Source organism: Astatotilapia calliptera, chromosome 18 (genome assembly GCF_964374335.1).
Source record: "Astatotilapia calliptera chromosome 18, fAstCal68.1, whole genome shotgun sequence".
NCBI classification, from domain to species: Eukaryota; Metazoa; Chordata; class Actinopteri; order Cichliformes; family Cichlidae; genus Astatotilapia; species Astatotilapia calliptera.
This window is the reverse complement of record NC_137439.1, coordinates 25,551,494-25,574,854: the sequence shown is the minus strand read 5'-3', so window position 1 is coordinate 25,574,854 and position 23,361 is coordinate 25,551,494. Positions and strand designations below refer to the sequence as shown.

Genomic DNA, 23,361 nt, shown 5'->3' with positions numbered 1-23,361 from the left:
AAAACAAATTTAGATTCTGTATATTTAAGCCTTCCCCTACAGCAAAGCTGTTTTAATGGCCAGGTTTTATTTGATCTCTGGTAGTCGTGCTTGCATTGTTAGAAAAAGAAAGAGCATATTTCTCCCATATCAGCTTCTCTTCATTGGCTACCTGTTAAATGTAGACTCACATTTAATATTCTTCTCCTTACATACAAGATCTTGAATAATCGGGTCCCATTTTATCTTCAAGACCTTATATCACCCTAACAGAGCACTTTGCTCTCAGACTTGTGGTTCCTGGGATATTTAGTAGAATAGGAGGCAGAGCCTTTAGCTTTAAGGCCCCTCTTCTGTGGAACGGGACAGACACACTCTCTACTTTTTGATTAAGCTTATAGTAAGGGCTGGATAACTAACCCCAAACCTTCCCTTAGTTACACTTCACTGACTGTTTATTCTTCACACTCTCTATATGTTTATACATCACTTTGCATTTAATCAATAGTTATTTTTATGTTTGGCTCTCTCCCACAGTGTGTCTTTTGTCCTGTCTTCCTCCCCTCACGGCACATGGCCGCTCCTCCTTGAGCCTGGTTCTGCCTGAGGTTTCTTCCTGTTAAAAGGGAGTTCTCTATCCCACTGTTGGGTCATTTGATTGTTGTTAAGCTTTTAGCTAAAACATTTGAGCAACTCTATGGACCATCCAGCAGTATCAGCGCACCACTCTTAAACCAGCACTTGTGATGACTTTTGACTCAGCCAATAAGAGGGAAACTTCATTCTTTCTTTTCTGCTAGAACCACAAACCACAAGTAAGTAGGGTACCATAATTCATATACTTAATATTAAGTGAAATTACTGTCTTATCAACAATGAAAAGGTTGTGGTACACATGTCAAATAAGATTACAAATACTTTATTCATCCACAAATGTTACAAAATTGCTCTGTTAAAGCAACCAACAACAAAAAGCTTTGCCTTTGTTCCAGTGTACAAAGGGAGCGGTTGGATTTTTCCTTTTTTTTCTTTAATTAAATACAGTGGAGATATGGTTTGAATTTCACAGATGCAGGCTTTTGGAAACTATATTAATGCACAATGGTGTAGTAGTTAGAGAAGAGTTCCTCCCCTGCTGAAATGTCCCTGAGCGACACTAGCACAACACACCGCAGACGCCTCTGTGTACCCTGGCTGTAGTTGACGTTAGGGAGATACTGGCGGAGCTCAATGGGAAACTTGTCTGGCAGGTCGTACTCCTGGTAGCACACGTTGGCAGGCCTCTCGTAGGAGCAGTTGTTCACATATTGACCCACAGCCAGGGGGTTATGGGGAGTGTCTGTCAGCCAGCTTGTGTCGCTGGTCAAATAAGGACCTATTCTGTCTCTTCCACTGCACGACTTGAACACCATCCTAGAGATGCCTTTGTCATTTCCATCAACCAGGATGCCATCAATGCATCTGAAAACAAAGGGGTTTCTGATGGACTGAAGAAGAATGGGCTCATAGGGTTGGTAAACAGTTCCGGGATACATTGCAACTGTTGCTCCTTTGGGTACAAATCCCTTGGTGACAAAGACTCCAGTTCCTGCGAAGGATAAAGTGCTAGGCTTCCGCTCAATGCAGAATCCCAGTGTCTGTAACATGGCATCCTGTCCGCACACCGGATCTCCTCCAACCTGCTCTGCTTCACTTGTTAGCTGCAGCATAAATGGAGTCTGGAACTGCCTCTGATGAAACCCATGTTTCCTGAACAGGGCTCTGAAGAGCGCCAGCAGGCTCCGTGAAACCTCCTCATCGGGGACTAGCTTATCTTTCGAGCGCTCAGTCACCTTCCGCAGTGTTTTCTCATTTTTAGACAGGTTGAAGACTACCCAAGGCACAAACCTGTGTCGGTAGGACTTCCATTTGTTCTGAAATCTTCGCAAAACAACTGTAAACATCCAGAGACTTGTTTGTATGTCGGACATTGAAGAACGAGGTTCTTTGGATGAATCGTCGAGTCGTTTCCGATAACTTGCTTCAAAATAAAAAAAACAAACACTTGTTGCTATTTCAAAACGTAGAACGAACTTTAAATTTGTTTTGCTTAAATATCTTTAGATATGTATTTTATGTTTGATAAGGAACAAAAATCGATAATTAACACTTCTGGAAGTTGTATAGGTTATAGGCTATAAATTGTATGCTCTTATTTTGAAGAGCTGTGATTCAACCGGAAAAACTTTTTACGCGACTTGTAAAAACTTTACGGGCACTAAGCCAGCTGGATGGGAGGAAGAGTAGCCCGGCAGTGACAAACATGGTATGAAATTACTCTTTTTTTATTTATTTTATTATTGTTTGTAGGGGCAAATATAACATGTACCCATTCACATAAACGTATAAAAACACATCTCTTCGGATTCATATCATAGTATTAAAACTGCTTTTAATACCTTAAATTCGCCTGAAATAATGAAAACAAACAGCCCCCTCTCCTTTAGCATTAGCTAAGTAGCTCACAGTGGGGCTAACCAACAAGCACAGTGAGCTAACTACGATTGCTATCATTTAAACACATAAAATGACAACTTTTAGATCGTTGTCGTGTGGAATGCGTAACTTTATCAGTAGTATTGATATTAAGACAAGGAAACCGCCAGTCAATACACTAGAAGTCGGTAAATGCAATCAGCATAGCATATCGCTGCTAGTTCCCTCTTACTGTGATTTAGATGTGTTTCGCCAGAGTTCACTGTAGCTAACAGCTAGCCTACCCTTTGTGGTTATTGAAGAGCGGCACGATTATTTCGTTCAGTACTGAGATAACGATTATTTATAATTTTTTCAATTACAGAATTGTTTTTATTGCAGTGCCACGTAAAGACACCGCCTTCATATCTTTGTATCAAAATACAAAAGTCACCTGAATTTAGTGCGCCTCAGAGAAGGAAAAACACTGTACCAAAACTTAATACAAACTTAAATCAGCAGTGCACTTCTTTCACATTTACATTGTGCTACATCCCTGTTAATTCAACTTTATAAATTACTCTTTGCAGAGACATCAGGTCTTTATTCACCTGGCCCATGTGCATTGCCTATAAGCAAAATCTAAAGTTTCTCACTCCATTCAGTGTACCTGCATGATGGATGTGAATAAAACTCGAAGCAGTGTACTTCACATATGGGAGATCCTATCTCTAGCAGCATTGCCACTTTAGGAAAGTAAATAAAGGAGATAAATCTTTTGTTTGTCCTGTATGTTTACCCTTTACCTGAAGCCTTTACTACTCATTATGTTTAGTGGACAGAAATATTTGGCCAAATAGAATCTTGATTGGCTGTTGATGTCAGCGTGTCTTTGTGAGCTGCATGGATGTGCAGACTATATTACTGTTATAAGGTAACAGTTATAATTGAGACACACAGGCACACGGTCAGGTGCTGATTTAGTGAGCATTTGATTTGCTTTTGCTCTGCGTTTTGTTGGTGAAGCACACATTTCAGTATTTGCAAAGTCACATTCATTTAATTGTGGGAGGCTAAAATCGTACTTGAGATTAAAATGTGATTAATTGAGCAGCCCTAGGTTATTGTGTGAAAATTCAGATGGTACGCTTTGCAGTGTTATTGTAATCTCCCATTCTGTGCAAGTCGCACAGGGAATTAATACGTGAAAAAATTACTCCATATTGTTGTTGCTGCCTCATACCTTCAGCTATTTGTGTATTTTGGCTATTTGAGTATGTGCCCTGTGTGTTGTGTCTGTGCAGAACAAGCTGAAGTCCTCGCAGAAGGATAAAGTTCGCCAGTTCATGATTTTTACACAATCCAGTGAGAAGACTGCAGTGACCTGCCTGGCACAGAATGACTGGAAGCTAGATGTTGCCACAGATAAGTTTTTCCAAAGTCCAGAGCTCTACATTTCAAATCTAAAGGGGGCCTTAGACAAGAAGAAGCTTGAGCAGCTGTATAACAGATACAGAGGTATAGAAAAAGCACCGCTATAATGTTTCCATTGGTTAGAAATTGTATACACAGCACAGGACTGAAATTAATACTCTGAATGGTTAATCAGTTAATTCATTTTTCTTGTTCTTAGATCCTCATGACGACAACAAAATAGGCATTGATGGGATCCAGCAATTCTGTGACGACTTGGGTTTGGACCCTGCCAGTATAAGCGTCCTTCTCATCGCCTGGAAGTTCAGGGCAGCAACACAGTGCGAGTTCTCGAAACAGGAGTTCATGGAAGGCATGACAGAACAGGGGTGAGAAAAACATTTTCAGATGGTAAAAGAAGAGGGGGGAAACTGTGTTCCTATGTGTGATGTGCAACAATCATTCAAACACTGGTGTAACTTTAAGTAAGACTGATGGGGTGGATTGTTGTGCAAATGCACGTATTCATTTAAAAATGCTTATTTTGTGATTTTATTTGGAGAAAGATGCAAACATATTTCCGAAATTGTTTGAGCACAGTAAATGTAAATAAAAACAGAATTTAGATTGGAAAAGTTTTTAAATGCTGTATTTCCTAAAAAAAATAGAAAAAGACATCACACTAGAGGTTGAGTAGCAACAAATTTAATTGTTTTTTTTTTAAATAATATCAAATTTGATATCAGCATCACATATCAAAGATTTTGGCACAGAGGCATAATTCCCACTGTGTTGCATCGCCTCTTTTTATGTCACCGTTAGTGCTCTTCAGCTCTCGCTTCATGTTAATGCAGTACGTGCTGACTGTGGGTTGACATTTTTGAAGTGAAAAAAAAAAATTCCTTTCCTGTAAAAATTGTCATCTGAACGTAGTATAAAAAACGGTCGCAGTTTCCTGGTCTGAAAAACCCGCATTCTTTTTAATGGCCTCTAGGAGGCGATAGAGGTGTTGCAAGAGAAGTTCTGGTCCCATGTGGAAAAACGGCTTTCTACTTGGACTTCTGGAAACAAGTTTCTGCTAAGCTCATGGGCTTAGCATTTAGCATTTCAGATCATACTGAATAAAGCATTGAGTGTTTTTTGCAAATTTTGGTCAATTTTAGTGTCAGAATGGACGATTGTCCAGGATGTGTCTGTTGACCACAACAACTTGTGCTTGATCAATCTTAGCCACGCCTTTATTCAATGTCCGTACATCTGAATGGGCCGCATATGTTGCTCCAAAACCTTCACGTAGCGTTAAGCATTAACGGTGCCTTCACAGATGTGCAAGTGATCCCTTCCGCATGCTCTAATGTGGCTCATGGGAGCCTTTTGCACACAATCATGTTAGTTAGCTGGGAGGTGTTCCACCAGGTGGTGTTTTGCGGGTTGCAAAGATTTTCTAGCTTTGTTCTTCTGGTCTGACCCATTTTTTAAAATTGTTTTTTTAAACTGTGTTGCTAAAGATAAACAACTAAATAAATAAAAATGAGCATATTGTTCAAAAAGTAATAAGAAATATCAGTCTTTATCTGATCTGATCCGATCCTCCTTATAGAGGCCAATCCCAAAAGTAAGGTCTCCTATTTTGTATTTCCTATGTATTTCGAAAACAATAGGAGACCTTACTTTTGGGGTTGCCCTCGTACATCAGTTTCATGTGGGGCTGAAACGATTCTGATGATTATTATATTTTGCTTTTATTTACATTTTACACACTGCCCCAACTTTTCTGGAAACGGCGACACCAAAGTAAAGTTCTGTGATAATTTATATTTTTATGCTATAAAATCACAACTGTAAAGGCTCCAGGGTCTGCTTGGACTTTGTCAGATATAAACCAGTTGCTACATTTTGCCGCTTCATTTTTAGCCACTGGACAGCAACAGTGTTTTGTTTTGTTTTTTTATCCTTCTGCAGGTGTGACAGCATAGAGAAGCTAAAAGCTCAGCTGCCTAAGATAGAGCAAGAATTAAAGGACTCAAGGAAATTTAAGGACTTCTACCAGTTTACATTTAATTTTGCAAAGAATCCTGGCCAGAAAGGTTTGGGTAAGAATCCTTTTAATGCTCATTGGCTGTTTTTGTTTTCTTGGTTGAATTTCTTTTCGATTGAATACTGTTTTTCTTACAGATTTAGAAATGGCAATTGCATATTGGAATTTAGTTCTCCCGGGAAGATTCAAGTTCCTGGACCTGTGGAACAAATTTTTAGTTGTAAGTTTACAATAAATAAATCATAACAAGGCTATGCTAAGTACGCAGGTATCATCGTTTCTCAGAAATAAACTTTGCTCCTCATCCTTTGCAGGAACACCATAAAAGATCGATTCCTAAGGACACTTGGAATCTCTTACTAGACTTCAGCACGATGATCACGGACGACATGTCGAATTACGACGAGGAAGGTTTGTAGATTTCTCGTTGGCAGTCATGTCTTGAAACGTGTTATTCAGAGTCAAATCGCTGAATCTGTTTTGCTTCTTCGATAGGAGCGTGGCCCGTCCTTATTGACGATTTTGTGGAGTTTGCGCGACCACACATCGGAACCAAAAGCACTGCAGTTTAAGGTCCGCTCTCACTGAAGTAACAGCCATGAGAGGTTTCTACAAAATCAGTGACTGGAGGACAGTGGAGTCACGCTGAGCTGGGAACTATGTTGCCTTTTCAACCCTCAGGACTGAAATATTTTACACAGCAGAGACTTTATATATATTATGTGTATGTACAAAAGGCATATCCGTTTGTTAGTTAACACGTGATAGTTTGAAACTTTTATCTAAAGTATTGGGCTTTTGTGTGCGCTCAAGCCAACTAGAGAGGAGTCTCCATTTGATCCCACGTGGGTCTCTGATGTGGTTGCACTCCGATACAGGTAGATATACACACTTGAACTGTAATGTAAACACAAGGGTTTGCAAAGAGGATGTCGTTCTTTAAATACTGAATTTTAATACTAGTGTGCATTTCCTGATTTTGGTTTTATGATATGTTTGTGTTACAAGTCAGTATCAAACATTGATTGTAATTTTTTAAATCATAATGCTGTTTGTTTAAACATGGATGCGTAAGGATAAAATAAATAATTCAGTTTGGTCTCTTTAAAGTTGCCAAGCCTCTGTGCATTTATACTTAGAAAGAGAAAATGAGACATTGAAAGTCAGTCTCTGTTTGGTTTATTGCCAAATACCCTCATTAACCTTTAGAAATGTCTTAATGTTTTATGGCACAAATCCAACAAGGTGCTAGAAACATTCCTCGAAGATTTTCATCAGGATTGACATGACGGCATGACAAAGATTTGCTGGCTTGATGATGAGAATCTCCTGTTCCACCACATTCCACTGGACTGAGTTGAGGTCATTTGAGTACAGTGAACTCATTGTGGTGTTCATGAAACCAGTTTGAGTCCAGGCAGTCTTTGTCATTGAACTGTAGCCAAAATTTCCTGTTACTGGCTGAAGAGAGGCACCTGCTGTGGTCTAATGCTGCTGTAGCTCATGTAGTTTAAAGCTAGATGTGCTGTATGTTCAGAGTTGCTCTTCTGTACACCTTTGTTGTAACAAGGGGTTATTTGAGTTATTGTTGCTTTTCTATCAGCTGAAAACAATCTGGCCATTCTCCCATGACCTCTGACTTCAACGAGGCAGAGAACTGCTGCTCACTGGATATTTTCTCAGGAGATCAGCAGTTTCTGTAATGCTCGGACCAGCCTGTCTGGCACCAACAGACATGTCGCATTGAGAGTCACTTTAGTCCCCATTTTGATGCTTAGTTTTAACTTCAGTAGGCTGTCTTGACCATGTCTACATGATAAAATGCATTGAGTTGCTACTATGTGATTGGCTGATTTTTAAATATTTACATTAAGGAGCAAATTTGATATGTGATGCCATGTTTTATGATCGGCAGGTTAATGTCCCCATAACTATTAGAAGCTTCTTTAAGTTTGAGGTTGTTACAACTTAACGGACCTGTGGTTTTAGGTAAATCCAACTGATTCTCATACAGCTGTTTCCTAAAATAGTAATTAATCAGTTAGAGAATTAGAGAGGTAGGCTATAATATGCTTAGTTGAAACGGGTCATTGGATTTTGTATTATTCTTTTAACATCACTGATGGAGATGTCAACTGAGATGGCAATTCAAGCAGAAGCTGAAGCACATCTCAAAGAGGAAGAGAAGTGATAAAAATGGAAACAAATTTGACGTCACTTTTCATTTAGTTAATTCAGAAGATCATTTTCTTTATATGCAAGTTTCATTCTACATATTCAAACTTCATTCCATATATTCAAGTGTACTTCTATGGGTGCTTCACTGTAGTCTCGCGTTATTTACTTCCGTTGACGCGTTTATATGGATGCGTGGTTGCTACGGGCGACTGACAACAGACGGCAACAGCGGAACAGCTAAAAGCTGGAGTTGACACTATCTTAGTGGAAATAAGTATTACTTTAACCCCCTCAGAAAGGCTGTCTTAATCAGAATAAGATGTCTAGCACTAACACAGCTCTGCCTGACACAGGCTGGGATGAGCACTTTGCTATCCCCGAGCCCAACGCTGAAAACAAGGCACTGCTTGAGGAGGTGAGTGTGGGAACGTAGTAACTGTTTATCTCACCGCCAAACTAATAGTTTTAGTAAGTGAAGTAATCTAAAGTGTCAAACAAATCTAACAGAGGAATCCGGGATCTCTGAACGAGCCTCTGAATGACTGTAATGCTCACAACGTAAAATAAATTCTGCTTGGGGTCTCATGCTTTGTTGTCAGGTCTGTTTGCGTCCTCTCTGACTTTACGACAAAAACGCCAGAATATATATATCGTATATACGGTGCACAATGTAATAGAGAATATGCTTGTTTTGGGGCTACATTGACGCTGTAAGTATCTAGACCAGAAGGGTCAGACCACTTTATGCATTATGCTTTTCATATATTTTTAACCCCCCCCCCCGATTTTTGATTTCTCTAAGTTCAAATAGTAAGTTCTCTGCTGAGCAACAGCAATGATTAAAATCAAAATCTGAAACACCCTTTATAGTGGAAAGGCTCTTTGGGTCCCATTTTTTTAAGCCATCACCAGAGTATTATTCTTGATCAGTTATTTTTCCTCCTTCAATGAACGAGCAATTTATGTTTATCTAAAACAGAGGAAGGACAGCTGATGTGTTAATAAATGCAGTTTTACAAATATATGTTATTTTTCAGTCTTTTGTCAGTACATCTAGCCTTCACTTTACAAAGCACAGGACGAATATGGAGTTTCCAGGGTCTGCGCTTCCTCTTACCCTATTGCAGCTGGAATAGACTTGAACCCCCTGACAGCTGTAACCAGAGCCTTCCAATAGGCTGTTTCTGGCCTCATTTGCTTGACATCCCTGATGTAGACCACTTTGTAGCAGTGCCTGAGTTCACAAGTCCTAAGGTTTTTCAAAAAATTGGTAGGTGGCTAAGTGTTGCTTAGCCCTGTTCAAACATTCAAACATTCTTGTGTTACATTATCTGGTAACTTGCTCAACAACAGATTCGCAGAAAAGAGATGGAGCTGCTGGAGCTGGAGCACATGCTTGAGAGAAATAAAGATCACAAGAAGATAATGACTGAATACTTAAAGAATGCCAAACAAGAGCTGGATAACACTGAGGTGAGATTATTAGAGCATATTGTGAATTTATCGTTTGTCGTACCAGTGTGTGTCGTGTGTGAGACTTTTGTAACTGGCTTGTAGTTACTGTATCATGGCGTGTTACTTTGTTCTTCTGATGTTTTTTCTGCTCACAGGCTCTATGCAAGGCAAAGGAAAGAGAGGAAGAGTTTGAGAAACACTTGACAGCTCTCTCAGATAGAGAGAACGGTCGCCAGGCTCAGGAGGCTGCTGAGATGGAGAAAGAGCTCAAGTCTTTAGCAGAGAGGAAAGACATGATAGAGGTCTGTGTATATAAACATCTGTATATACACATCATATACAGGATTTGGCTTAGTTTAGCTGTTGGTACCAAAATGACCTTCTGAACTTTTGCCCATCTTGCCAGAACCACATCTTCAAGGGCAAACAGAAGTTGGATGAGTTTATGGAGCAGATGAACTGGGACAAGCAGACCATGGATGTCTTTTTAGAGGAGTCGGCGCGTAAAGATGAGGACACAATGGCCATCATCAAGTATGCTCAGCAGGACGAGCAGAAGATCAAGGTTAAAAAAATAAAAATAAATTCTGGAATATGGATGATCAAGCTGTTTTCACTCTCTGCTAACAACTGTCTGATCTCTCCTCATATAGTCACTCACTCTGGCTATAGAGAAGAAGACACTGGAAGCCAAAGAAAAGCAAAGAGCACTGGTCAAAGAGTCGACTGAGACTTTATCTGCTCAGGTAATGTGAGACTGATTCTCAGCAGACAACCAAAGCAGTTACAAAAACCTCCTTCAGGATGACTGCTGCTTCCTTTCCTGTCCAAACAGATCGCGTTGGATAAGACTACAGAGAATCTGCAGCAGGCACACCTGGAGGCCCAGCAACTCATCCACCAGTGGGAAAATACTATCAAGCAGATGATGCAACGGGATGAAGACATGCAGCAGTGTGCTCTGGTAAAGTGTACGGTGTGGTGGGGCGTGGTTTGCTGCTGCAGGTGCGATTGACCCATCTGCGTGGCAGCATATGCCACGCCATGCCGGCTTAAAAGTTTGGAGTTTTGGTGAATGTGGTTGTTGTTGTTATGTTGCGCTGGCAGCGGGAGAGCTGCAGCTCTGTGTCTGTGTGTACAGCAACCGGTAAAATAAAGATGATCAAAATGCCACTGGGTCTGCCGTGGTCATTTACATGGGGATTTACACTTCTGCTGATAAAAGACATGAAGGAAAGCCAAGAATATGTGAATTAACATTGAAGTACACGTGAGTAACACCTGTGTTGTTCCTTTATCATTCCAGCAAGTTGCCCAGTTGAACCAGGCTATGAGGGAAAGGAATGCCACGGTAACAGAGAGGAAGAACTTGCTAGATACTCAGAGGAGCAACAACAAGGAAACTGAGAGGAAGATAACTCTCACCAACCGACAGGGAGCAAAACTGAGACAGGATCTGAAGGAGCAGGAGAGTAACTGCAGCAGGCTGCAGGATGAGGTCAGTTCCTCAAACTGTGCTGTATCTAAAGGAGTAGTAGCTTCATGTTCTAAGAGCTTGTCAGTCAATGCTCATGTTTGTGTCCTGCAGCTGAATACCTGCAAAAACACACTGGACAGAACAACCTCTGACGTGGAGTCCCTGACATCCCAGATATCCAGAATGAAGAAAGACATCCAGGATAAAAATGACAAGTCAGTGGAATCTTACGACACATCCCTGCCTATAAAATAGCACTGTGATGTTTTACCTCTTTCCCATGTACTGCATGTATACTGTACAGTGCCGTGACAAAGTATTTGGCCTCTTTTCCCCCATACACACACATTTCCCAATCATCAAAAAAAGTTTTAATATTAGACAAACATAATTGGAGCAAATACAAAATGCAGATTTATAAAAGTAAAAAGTTAAAACTACGACCACCATGTTTGACTGTTGGTATGATGTTCTTTTAGAAAATGCTGTGTTAGTTTAACAGGACAGAAAGCTTCCAAAAGTCTTGTCAGTCCACAGAATATTTTCCCAAAAGTCTCGGTGATCATCAAGATGTTTTTGGCAAATGTGAGAAGAGCCTTTGTGGGTTTTTCTGGTCAGCAGTGGTTTTATCCTTGAACTCTCCCATACGTGCCATTTTTGCCCAGTCTCTTTCTTATTGTTGCATCATGACCTCTGACCTTAACTGAGACATGTGAGGCCTGCAGTTCTTTAGATGTTGTTCTGGTTCTTTTGTGACCTCCTGGATGAGTTCACCACTGTTCTCCATTTGTGGCTGTTGGCTCTGACTGTGGTTCATTGGAGGCCCAAGAAATGGCTTCTGTTTAAGCAATTTCTTGATTTAACAGCTCTGCCAGTAATCAGGCACGATTGTGGTGAGTGAAATTGTACTCAGCTTTCCAAATAATGAGGTTAATCACAGTTAATTCATAATTTAAAAAGGGGAAGAACTAATTTTTTACACATGCCAGGTAGATTGGCACTCAGTGCCCCCAATTAACTGTAGTGGTAATTATGAAAATCATTTTTTATTGTTTCTGTAACAGTTAATCCACCAGTATGCGTAAGCTCTTTTTTTAAATGATCAAAATGTAATAAAAAAACAAAAGAAAACAGTAAAGCACATTATTATTATTATTATTTGATGAAGATGGCAAATTACAATTATTTACTGAACAGAAAAATAGTTTGAGTGGTTGATTGTTAATTATTTTCTGACCTCTTAGAGAAGTCCAGTGTGCCCGCTCATATTTGGGTATAAAAACATGAATACTGTTTATTATTTGCCTAAAAAATAACAATATCATTTTTAGTTTTCAACAACTTTTTGACAATGTCTAAAATATTTGTCTTTTTTGTTTTTAGAGGTTATCTAATAAATCTGCGCCTTTTTGCAGGGCTTGTTAAATATACATGCCTGTGTGTGTGTCTGTGTTGTAGACTCAGGCAGGCTAGGGCATACAACGCTGCACTGGACGAGAAGCTGAAGGTGGTGACTCAGACAGCCCTTAGTGAGGAGGAGAGAGCTGCACAGATGGATCAGTTTCTTAAGGATGAGGAACAGGCCATCAAGGTGAGCTGCCAAATCTGATCCAGGTAGAAGAGAACTGTTGTGCACAGAATAAGAACTTTGTCTAAGAATTTCTGCCTACACTCGTTATTATGTTGGTTTTGTTTTCATGGCATGAATAAGACATACAAGAAAAAGAAAAACCTTTTACAAAACTATAAAACAGTGTTATTTAAATAGCATGAACTAAATATACTGATTGTACTGATGTATTAACACCATACAAGGGAAGGCTGCAGAAACCTCAAGGCTCATTAAAGGTCTGTTGTAATTGCAGTGATGTAATAGAATCGAGATGATCACATGGTGTAATCAGAAGTAGCATGATTTCAATTTCACTTTTTAAAATTTGGGTTTTTTAATAATTCACCTGCTAGAACCCAGATGAGCAGACTCCGAGCTCGGTGCCTCAGACCTGCTGTGTAACCCTTTGCTTGTGCTGTGCTACAGGACTTGGATGTCCAGCTGCGTGACTGCAGGGAGGAGCTGTTGCATCATAAGGAGCGTTTGCAGGCCGTTAAGACAAAGGAGAAGGATTTTATCTCGCAGGTTTCAAAGAGTAAATCCACCATTAACAGCCTGGAGAGTCAGCTCAGAAAACTGGAACAGGACCTGATTAGACACCAGATGACCATAAGTGACCAGGCACGCTTAGCAAAAATCATACACTCACGCACAGACACGAACGTGTGCGCTAGCCAGCTTTCACTACTCTGGTGCTGAAATACCAACATGTTAAACCTTCCTTCCTTACTTGTTTCCTGCTTTGTGTAGAATTGCAAGATGATCTTCCTAAAAACAAAACTGGCAAAGCTGAAAGGTGACGTTAACCAAGAAGAAAAGAAAATGCTCGACAGGAAGCTCGCTGAGCTGACCGAAGAACTCGAAGAGAAAAAGAAGAAAGCCAAAGTGCTTACCGACACTCTCAAGGAGGCTGAGGTCGATCTGATGCTTCGCTGTACTATTCTGCCTTTTTATGAATCCCATCTGACGTATTGCATTTGTTTGTCTCTGGCAGGATGATATTCGCAGTTTGAGGAAAGAGATTGAGAAGTCTGAAGCTCAGAAGAGAGATCTGAGCAGTAAGGTGGAGGAGCTCCTGCTAATCCGTAACACCAGTGAGAAGGAGCTGAAGACTCTCAGACTGAGGAAGCAGGTAACTAACTAATGGAGGCTAATTCAGTGCATCATGCTCATAGGCACGTGGTTGTGGTGTGCTATGTTCACCATTATAATTTAAATTCAGCTTTTATTTTAAAGAACCTACAATAACACAGAGACAACCCAACAATCAGATGACCCCCTAGGAGTAGGGATGGGAATTGATAAGAATTTAGCAGTTTCTTATTGATTCTCATTAGGTTTTCATTAGCTCCACTGTGAGAGTCGACACCATTATTTCAAAGACATTACGTTCATGCAAATCGACTGCATGCTGTGTGGTCAAATGTTTAAGCGTGTTGAAGGTATTTTTTACTCTTTGCTATGATCATTGTTGGTGTTGTCACTTAAAATAAGTAATGTACTGTCTGTACTACACAGAACACATGCAGTACATAACTTAATTACCCTCAGGAGAAACTAACTTGTTACATTACTTTCACATTTCTCTGAAAAATGACCTGAAACACTTATCAGTATAACCCTATACTCTACAGTCCCACACACCAACATAAATCCCTATCCTAATGAGGACACACATTCAGGGTCCAGCTGACGGGGTGGGGTCTGCATTCGCTCAGCTTTAACAACACTCTGGGTTCTTGGCTAGTTTAGCGTTAGCATGATGTCTCATCTTTTTGTGGAATAAAAAAGTGTAATAATGAGTCAAACAATGGGTGTTTTAATAAATAGTAAATAATTAGCCTGTTTTTTCTTCACTAACCAATGTGGGTTAGGACTGAAAACATTAAAATTTCTGTTGATCACATGGAAATGGATGGATACCCCATGGACCACACATGTTATTGTTAGCCTCATGTGTTTCTCATCAGGAAAACAAAGTGGAGCACCAAATGTTAAAGATACAGGTCAAACGTGTGAGGGATCTTCTGTACAGCAAGGCTGACAACGTGCTGTCGCTGGAGAAGAGACTGCTGCAACTACAAACAACCATGAAGGAGAGGGAGGATGAGATTAAGGTCTACAAAGAAATGCTCAGCCAGCAGCTCAAGATCAGTGAGCAGGAGAGGCAGAAACTCAGGTGGGACAAAAAGAACAAGACTATCCACTTTGCTGTCAGTTGAGTTTTGCATCTGGTTTATCAGATTTTTTTCTGTTTCAGTGCTGAACTCAGTGAGAAACTATCCAAGATTGACACGATGAAGAAATGTTTCGAGATTGTGAGCCTTTCCATGGCACCTCCTGAGGAAGAAGAGGCGAAATCGCAGGCTTACTACATCACAAAGGTCTGCACACACACTGCTGTGTTAAAGCAGACTATGGTTTGATTTTTTTTTTCCCACAGCACCACACAATCACTTTGAATGACCACTCTGTGCTTTTTCTGCAGGCTGCACAAGAGAAAGAGGAGCTTAGGAGGAAAGGCGATGAGCTGGATGCTACAATCCACAAAGTGGAGCTGGAAAACAAAGCTCTGGAAAACACCATCCAGCTGTTCAACAACAGTAACTCTGCATTTCGCCAGTCTCTGAACAAAGTGAATGAATCCAGTATGTATGAGAGGGTGGATGGAATGACACCAAACCAGCAACTCAAAAGTCCCCCTTATCACCAGGAAGTTTTATGTCATTTTTTCCTCTTTAGGTCCAATGTACCAGGAAAAAGTGAAACTGGAAGGGCAGCTGAATGTGGGTCAAGAGACGCTGAACTATATGAAAAGGCAGATCCAAGAGCTTCAACAGGATATGCAGGTTTTTGCTATTTATAGTAGCTGCTAGTACTAAGAAAAAGCAACCTGTACTTAAATGCTGAATACCTCAAGCTAATTCGGAATTAGGTGAAGTCTGTCATCATAATGTTCAGCACAAGGCTGAACTACAGGCTAAACACACAAAGCAGTTTAGTGTGTTAATGTTTTTTGAGTTGGGTCTAAAATAGTCTTGTATACTCAGTTCTTCCTGTGTTTGTAGAAACCACCAGCTGGTGCTATTCTTTGCTGATAAAATGAAAGATGACTTTGACTACTTGGGATGCTGGTTCCGTATTTATCTGTCAGATAACAGATGAAACTATGCAATCAGGGAGCTACTTTCGTATCACAAGTATCACATGCAACATCTGAAGAGAGGAGTTTCAGGGGGTGAAACAATTCATGAAGTTTAGTGCTAACCTGCAGATGACTTTGTTTTTTTATTGCTGGGGTGTGAAAAACAAGGCACAGGGCCAGAATTGGCCTAACATAGACTCCAGTGTGGCCCAGTAGACACATTTCTTTCATTTACTACAGCAGTTCTTTTTCATCATCATGTAGAAAAACTGAGACGTACTTTTAAAATTGCACCCCCCCTTTCTCACCATCTCTTCTCCCCTCTATTTTTCTTTCTCTCCCTCTCTTTCTTTCATTCTCTCTCCCTGTCCTATCCCCCAGTCATGTCTGTCCCGTCTGTAACAACTGAAAATCAAATCAAATAAATACATAATTATAATAAAGGTCAATCAAATGGACCAATATGGCAAGGCCACGATGATCCAATTGGTAAAGTAAATCCGCTTGGCATCTTTCTTGGCCTTCAGACAACAATTCTGATGGCTAAAGATCCAAATGGGACAGGCAAAAAAACAAAAAACAAAACATAAATAAATAAAATAAAATAAAATAAAATAAAATTGCACTTCCTTGTCTTTTATCAAGATATCTTGGGGACTAAATGTGTAGTTAATCTTCTTCACGCTGTCAGAAAGGGAATTTTAACAGGCCACTGCACTTGGCTCATGATGTAAAAGGAGTTTGGCGTCCTTGGTTATGCGCACACATGTGGGGGAAGGTGTGTTTCTGTGTAGCTCAGAAAGAGCTGAAAGTATCTTTCTCAGCTGCATATTGTCCATCAGTTTATCTATTAAATAAACCAGAATTTGATCGAGGGGGTTGGAGTTTAATGACATTTAATGACAATCTAATTAACAATTAATAATAAGCTCCGTGTGAGAGCTGCTTAGTTTCCACATTATAAGAACCAGTCTCAGGTCAACAGCAGTTATACAGTAAAATGTTATTTACCATTTTTAATCTTCTTGAGTTAAAAAATCTGTGTTGGTATTTGTTCTCATTTCCAGCATGAAAGAGTAGCTTGAGTATCATATAGCAGAGTATTATTAACAGTTAATTTTTGTAAAAACTATCGGAGTCATCTAGTGTAACTAACCTTGCATGAATCCCTGTGTATGTGTGCCTCAGTGAATGCTTTCTTTTTATGTGTTTGTGTGTACACCGCGCTCTGGTTTCAGGACCTGAACTATGTGTTGGAAAGTCTGCCACAAGAAGAGCGAATGGAGAGAGATAAGATAGAGAACAAACATGCCCTCGTCAGCAAAATGAACGAAGAAGTTACTTCCCAGCAGGAGAAAATTGACAGAGCCTCAAAGCAGGTTTGATGTCCAACTGCATCATGTTTTCTAAGCACATTTGTTAACCTGCCGCACCTGTGACCAGTCAACAGCAGAACGAAGCAGCGCCATGTTATAAATGTGTGCTACTCTGCTGATTTTCCAGTTCTCTAAGCTGACCAAAGAAGTCCGCTCAGCAAAGGGCACCAAAGGCGAGACTTTCGAAGAGAAAGACATTAAGCTGAGGGAGTTGAAGGAATTCATCAAGAATGTGGACAGGATGCTGAATGAGGCCTGGGAGGGCAATCCTGACCTCAGATCAGTGATGGAGAAGTATTTCCTGCAGGTACAGTTCTTCAAGGATTATTGAACGCTTTGATTTACTGTTGAAGCTCCTTTAACTTGAACGCTTTCTCTCTCTCAGGCCAGTCTGTCTCTTCCCTCTCCTTCTCCCACTCCTGCCAGCCAGCGGAGCTCCAAGACAAGTTCCCCCCGCTGCTCCACCTCTTTCAGGTCAGGCTTCATCCGTTCCTAATAAAACCTCTGATCCTCCAAAGAAGCTTCTTCTTTTGCATTTTTATGTTTTGTTTTCCTCTGCAGGTCTCTGGCATCCTCAGCCAGCGCCAGCCCCCGGACCGCGGCGCCTCACTCCCCGACACTGAAGACGGTGGAACTGAGCCTGGATCTGACTGCGACCTCCCCTCCTCTCACCACCTCCAGATGTTCCAGCTCTGCGAGCAGCTCAAGCAGCAGCAGAAAGTCAAAGAAGCTTTAGTGTCTTTCTCCTCTGATTGCTGCTTTACCATTGAGAACTACTCAGTTTCAGGATCATTTGTTTTTTGTGTCTTTTTTGGTGTGTCGCACTCATTTCAGAGTAAATCTTGAATCTGTTAGATTTTCAGACTCTGTGAATCTAGTGTAATCTGATTTTTTTCTTTGGATTCTCCTTTTCTTTGCTTGTTTTGTCTTACAAATACATACATACGCAAAGAGTTCTCAATAAAATGTTATTGACAAGCCACTCTCTGAGTATTTGTATGACTGCGGTACCTTGAAAGCTTTCCTAAACTACCTACTTCACTACATATACACAGTGTGAAAGGTATTCAGCTATTTCTCTTACCCAGCTTTAGCAGCAGCTGAAATGTTTTCTGTGCTTTCTTTGTGTGTTACAATCTGTTCGACTTTTTGGTAGCTGATTTTTTTTTTCTGAGAATGTTTTAAAGAGTAGGAGTGCCTCACTGTCTGAAAACTGTGCTACTTCCTCATGTTTCATGACATGGTTTGTTCTGACCCCATTGTTCCTGCTCATCCAATTCTTCAAGGAAGTTTTGCAACCAGGCCACTCCCTCTCTGTAACACTATTAGTCTCTCGTACAGACTAAAAGCAGACAGACAGACTACAGGAACAATACTGCACCTTAACAGATTTCGCTCTTTTCTTTGGAATAAAGCTTCAACATGCTGCTGCTGATCCTGTTTGCTGGATGTTTGGCCACATCTGTAGCACAGAACAGTGAGTACATTCTTTAATGATCATAAGGAAATGTAATGGTGATCTTTTAAATAACAATGTTAATAAGCTAAAACTGTCAAGATATGAAATGTGACCTTAACTTTGCTCATGTTTTAGTAACTGTAATAGGAACGCCTGCACAGACCAGTGAGTTACTCTTTAGTGATCATAAGGAAATGCAAAATCGATCTTTTAAATAACAATGGTTATAAGTTAAAATTGTCTAGATATGAAATGTGACCTTAACTGTGCTCATTTCAGCAGCATTTCCCACTGCTTTTGAAGGAGCAATGTCTGCAGTTTATACGCCAGAATGTAAGTGCCTTTTAAATTGTAGTGTATAATTTGCACTGAGGCCTGAAATCAAAGGTCTGATTTTGATTAATTTTTCTCTGTTGATCTTTCAGACGTGGCAATCCTTCAGGCTTATGTCCAGTACGCTGGCCCATTTGATCTAAATGAGACGACAGCTCAGCCGATCTTGAACGAGGTACCTGTCTTTTTACAAAATAAGCTTAATGTCGATAGAAACTGTAACAGCCAGTTCTGTATGTGTGTCAATGAGCGACTCAAAATAATGGGTTTAAAAATGATGTCTTTCAGCTTGGCCAGCGCATCAGACAGGAGCTACCAGATTCCAGTATAAGTCTGAAAATTAGAAACATCACCAAAGTCTGACACCTCACAAGCTTGTCTTTACTCGTTTGATTTGTGTTGATCATAGCTCGACTCGGTTATCTGAGTGGGATATGTAAAGTTCACTTCAGCAGATATTTATAGTCATTTTCAGGTGATGGTTTTATATTAGTCTTTAACAGAGGAATTGAACTGATGTGTTTCTAATACTTGAATAAGGCAACGTCTTCAACATGAAAGATAAACATTGAATATCGAAACAAAAATGACCAAACAATCCAATTCTTTTAAACCTGTTGTATGTCAGAAACAGGCCACTCCCTCTGTGCAATGAATTGCTTGTAAAGAATGAAAGTAGCTATAAGCTCTTGTGTGTGACAAATGTCCAAAAACCTGAAGATGGGGCGATTCAGCTGTTTTAAAGATGAATCAAAGTGCTTGAAATTGAAATCTGTAGCTTTGTGATCAAACTGAGTTACTAAGTATCCAAAACAGAGGAAACAGGATTTCGTCGTAACCAGATAACCCTGAGTTTTCTATACTACAGTTATGGTTTACATCTTACTGGATTACAGTATATTGCAGTATAACAATTTCATCTCTACACTCAAACCCTAAAAGCACAAACAAAAGCAGCTGAGAGATTAAAAAGTAAAGCTGATGGGAGAGGATGTTCAGAGTTTTGGTTTAAAATTTTCTGGAAGCGCTGATTCTTCTTTTTACAACATGCTTTGAGCACAACACAGATTCTCTGCCGGGAGTAAATGGTTCATATTTGCAAGCTGTTAAGCTGTGATTTTCTAAAACCACTGAATGAAGCACAAGCTGTGCGTCACAATGTCACAGAAATATGCATGTATTCATTTAATGATGCAGAAAATATGAATACCTCATTCTAATCCCGCTGTAAAGTCTCCTTTACACCGATGGAAATGTACATGAAGTATACATGAAGCTTTTTCCAGCTCTCTTTTAATGGGCTGTGGGACAGTAAGCTTTAATGTTTACATAGATCCAGTTTAATGTGCAGCCCCAGAAGCAGGGGATGTACTAAAATTTGGATGTTTTTAATTATGACATGCTGACACCAACCTGCTTTTATAACAACATGCTGATGTCTTACCTTTGAGAATAAAAACTGAAGTGGAGAGAATAAACGGTTCTCTCCATGCCAGTTCGTATACTATATTATACTCAATATGGTTTCTTTTTTTAAGGCAACTTTAATGTTGGGTGGTAACAGGTACGCATGTCCTCTTAGGCAAAGTATATTTCTGTGAAGTTTGAAGTCAATCCATAAAAACTGAGGGTAATATAACGTATCTACTGTGTTTTTACATTTGGTGTGACCTTTGACTTTGATCTTGACCCAATTTTCACCCAAATGAAATCAGCTTCAGCTGTTATCTACCATCACGCTGAATGATGTGCTGCTGCAGTCATCTGTTAAAATGGTTAAATTTGTGTCAGTCTGCCCCAGGGCAGCTGTGGCTACAACCGTAGCTGCCTCCACCAGTGTGTGAATGCGAGAGTGAATGAATAGTGGCATTGTAAAGCGCTTTGGGTGCCTTGAAAAGCGCTATATAAATCCAATCCATTATTATTATTTTTATTATTATTATTATTAACTGTGATAACTAGCTTTATGTGACACTTTATCCTGATGCTCAGTGTAGGGTAAGTAAATCCAACGATACTGTTGTTATGCTGAAGTTGCTTTGTAGTAGAGACCTCTGTTTCTACAAAACATATGGAAACAATTGTTGTATAAAACTGGAACAACATAATGTAATTATATGCAAATCATTTAAATGTAATAATAAATTAAAACAAGTTGTATGATGAGTTGTGATGTTGTTTGTCTTTTGGAAAATCTAAAGTTCATGCCAGCAACACAGTTCAAAGAAGGTGGAGAGAGCACTTGTTTTGAAAATGGGCGTACTTCCATTCTTCTTCTTCTTCTTCTTCTTCTTCTTATTTTATACAATTTTTAGATGCTAATTTATCATTTTTATTTATAAAAGTAAATTAATGTTTTTGATACATTTCATGTCCAGACAACCTAGATTATTTTTGTGCAAAATGTTTATGACATTGTCTTGTGTTTGGATATATGGCCACTTAATTAGGTACAACTACCTCCAGACCTTTCTTAATTCTTTATGACATTTATTCATCAAGATGCTGGAAACAATCCTCAAACATTTTGCTCCATACTGAACTGATTTTTCACATCCATAATGTGAAAATTCTGTTCTAACAAATCCCAAAGGGCGCTCTATTGGATTAAGGTCTGATGAGTGTGGAGGCTATCTGGATACAGTGAACTCATTGTCATATTAAAAATAAACCGTTTGAGATGATTTGATCTTTGTCACATTGCACATTATCCTGCTGGAAACAGCCATCAGGAGATGAGTCATTAAGGAATGAACATGGCCATCAATAATAAAGGTTTTGTTTTGTACTTTGGACAGCCACTTTTACTCACTTCATAATGAATTCATCGTAGCACTAAAGTTGAACAGTAACACCAAAACTTGTTGTTTATCAGAACCATCTGAGCTGAGACTGAGGGTGGAGTCTGACAAAAGGGAAACTGTCACAGTTTTGTCTTGGAAGGACATTTCAGTGGAATCACGGAGTGAATCTGAAGGTTTTCAAATGGAAACTTCCACTTTCAGCCACTAGGTGGCAACACACATTCATGCCTTGTCCCACTTTGACACACCTTTTCACCATTTTTTACCCACAGCAAATGATTTCGTTCGCCTCATTATTTTTCATCAACCAAAACTAAACCATGTCTCATAGATTTCTAGTTATGCCAAAGAGATTAAAATGTTTCTTTTTTGAGCACGCAGTGCTCCATAACAAATGCTGTTTGACCGCAGTCAGCTCTGTCTTGCACTAAAAAAACCCAACATAACCGATTTTAGACCTGGGAGAGTCCTGTGCAGCTGTTCTCAACTTCACTTGTGTCCAAGTGATCCTATGATTTACAGTTAGAACCTGACTGATCATTTAACATTTAACAAGGAATATAATTGATTAACACAGCACTGGGGAAAAAGTTGTATTGTGCTAGGAATGGGTAAAAATGGTGTGTGCCTTTATTCTTCAACACACTCTCAACTCTCTTGGGCAGCTTTCCTGTAATTTCTCCAGGTTTCTCGAAGAACAGTCGTTTTCGTCTTCGTTGCTTGCTTAAAAGAAAAAGAAACATTCACAAAACACCCAAAGTTTGATCCTGGGAGGTAGAAAGGAGACTAAAGGAATGTGTGTAGCTGAGAATGGTTTCTTACACGGTTACATGCTGTGTTTTAATCCAGTTTCACGCCTTTGAACACATCTTCCATGGAAATGCTCGACTGCAGAAAGCAGGAAATCAGTTTAAAAAATATTCAGTGTATTGAATATCCAGAATGAAAGACACAGAAATAACCAGCTGCGTCTAATTGCATATATAACTGTCCCATCTCCCACGGCACAGGCCATGTTAATCAACCTTACACTGACCTCCTCCAGTCTTCCACATGAGCCGGGTGCTCTTTTAAACCCCAGGGACAGTTTGAGCAGACACTTAGGAGACGTTTGCACACTACAAACCGACCTTCAGCATACCCGCCTTTAGTATGGACCTGAGATTCCTCTTTTTATCTTCATCTCTGATTGTGGGGGCAACACTCAGCATCTCTCCGGCTGAACGCACTGCACACTGCAAAATCAAATGGTAACGTGTATCGTCTTTGAGGATTTGTGTGTGGAACTGAGATGTTGAATTATACACTTTGCAGTGCACCTTTTCCTAAAATGAATTCATGGAGTTATTAATATCAGATGCAGAAGTTTTGTTGCAGTGAAGTTCAATTCAGTCTTCTTTGGTCATGTTTGTGCACTCACATTAGTCATGTCTGTGCAGAGAACAGTTTCCATTTTTTTTCTTCTTAAAGTAACATCTCTCTTTAAGTGAACTGATATTTCTTGTGCTTCTGTCAACACATTTTGATTGAATAATTTCACTGCTCTGCTCTTCAGGCTCTTTGGCATCTCCTGCAGCAATGTCTCTGAAAGGCTTGTGAGCCAGATCAAAGCCTGGCAGATCAGCAGAAGCTGTCTGT

The 23,361-nt window shown here is 39.8% G+C and overlaps 4 protein-coding genes across 7 annotated transcripts in view; 3 read left to right on the top strand and 1 right to left on the bottom strand.

Moving 5' to 3' along the window:
* The first annotated feature begins 626 nt into the window (after positions 1-626).
* dcun1d1 (DCN1, defective in cullin neddylation 1, domain containing 1 (S. cerevisiae)) lies at positions 627-6,993 on the top strand. 2 transcript variants are annotated; one of them, XM_080293228.1, is made up of 7 exons: positions 627-794; positions 3,738-3,951; positions 4,067-4,235; positions 5,809-5,939; positions 6,022-6,104; positions 6,199-6,295; positions 6,380-6,993. In XM_080293228.1, the coding sequence occupies exons 2-7, from the start codon at positions 3,780-3,782 to the stop codon at positions 6,454-6,456; spliced, it is 729 nt and encodes a 242-aa protein (XP_080149354.1). In that variant the 5' UTR covers positions 627-794; positions 3,738-3,779; the 3' UTR covers positions 6,457-6,993. The 2 variants fall into 2 exon arrangements, with proteins under 2 accessions (XP_080149354.1, XP_026005603.1); XM_026149818.2 differs by lacking the exon at positions 627-794 and adding an exon at positions 2,127-2,284.
* On the bottom strand, positions 883-2,006 carry setd9 (SET domain containing 9). Its single transcript, XM_026149807.2, has one exon. It carries the CDS (start codon positions 1,947-1,949, stop codon positions 1,071-1,073), a length of 879 nt encoding a protein of 292 aa, XP_026005592.1. The 5' UTR covers positions 1,950-2,006; the 3' UTR covers positions 883-1,070.
* A 1,244-nt stretch (positions 6,994-8,237) lies between the features above and the next one.
* On the top strand, positions 8,238-21,085 carry ccdc39 (coiled-coil domain 39 molecular ruler complex subunit). Of its 3 annotated transcripts, XM_080293227.1 has the most exons (25): positions 8,352-8,477; positions 9,136-9,332; positions 9,416-9,535; positions 9,673-9,819; positions 9,924-10,082; positions 10,171-10,263; positions 10,353-10,481; positions 10,824-11,015; positions 11,106-11,209; positions 12,453-12,585; positions 13,033-13,227; positions 13,357-13,521; positions 13,601-13,738; positions 14,577-14,785; positions 14,867-14,990; positions 15,095-15,254; positions 15,349-15,455; positions 16,990-17,130; positions 17,255-17,434; positions 17,513-17,601; positions 17,689-18,604; positions 18,722-18,751; positions 18,866-18,919; positions 19,012-19,094; positions 19,208-21,085. In XM_080293227.1, the coding sequence occupies exons 3-21, from the start codon at positions 9,431-9,433 to the stop codon at positions 17,861-17,863; spliced, it is 2,745 nt and encodes a 914-aa protein (XP_080149353.1). In that variant the 5' UTR covers positions 8,352-8,477; positions 9,136-9,332; positions 9,416-9,430; the 3' UTR covers positions 17,864-18,604; positions 18,722-18,751; positions 18,866-18,919; positions 19,012-19,094; positions 19,208-21,085. The 3 variants fall into 3 exon arrangements, with proteins under 3 accessions (XP_080149351.1, XP_026005475.1, XP_080149353.1); XM_080293225.1 differs by lacking the exon at positions 9,136-9,332 and having other exon boundaries at positions 8,238-8,477; positions 18,869-18,919; XM_026149690.2 differs by lacking the exon at positions 9,136-9,332 and having other exon boundaries at positions 8,238-8,477.
* The window catches only part of LOC145422052 (uncharacterized), a 6,045-nt gene continuing 1,578 nt past the window's right edge, over positions 18,895-23,361 (top strand). The window contains exons 1-4 of the mRNA XM_080293299.1: positions 18,895-18,919; positions 19,012-19,094; positions 22,409-22,497; positions 23,279-23,361. The exon at positions 23,279-23,361 is cut by the window's right edge and continues 26 nt beyond it. Coding sequence (XP_080149425.1) covers positions 18,895-18,919; positions 19,012-19,094; positions 22,409-22,497; positions 23,279-23,361 — 280 coding nt within the window. The remainder of the gene's footprint in view (positions 18,920-19,011; positions 19,095-22,408; positions 22,498-23,278) is intronic.

Bases quoted from the DNA above. Each gene is read 5' to 3' on its own strand.
- ccdc39 (XM_080293225.1), top strand. From the start codon at position 8,382: ATGTCTAGCACTAACACAGCTCTGCCTGACACAGGCTGGGATGAGCAC. The intron at 10,083-10,170 runs GTTAAAAAAATA...CTCCTCATATAG, and splicing joins AGGACGAGCAGAAGATCAAG to TCACTCACTCTGGCTATAGA. The intron at 15,456-16,989 runs GTTTTTGCTATT...CTCTGGTTTCAG, and splicing joins AGCTTCAACAGGATATGCAG to GACCTGAACTATGTGTTGGA.
- dcun1d1 (XM_026149818.2), top strand. The intron at 5,940-6,021 runs GTAAGAATCCTT...TTTTTCTTACAG, and splicing joins TCCTGGCCAGAAAGGTTTGG to ATTTAGAAATGGCAATTGCA. The intron at 6,296-6,379 runs GTTTGTAGATTT...CTTCTTCGATAG, and splicing joins GTCGAATTACGACGAGGAAG to GAGCGTGGCCCGTCCTTATT.
- setd9 (XM_026149807.2), bottom strand. From the start codon at position 1,949: ATGTCCGACATACAAACAAGTCTCTGGATGTTTACAGTTGTTTTGCGA.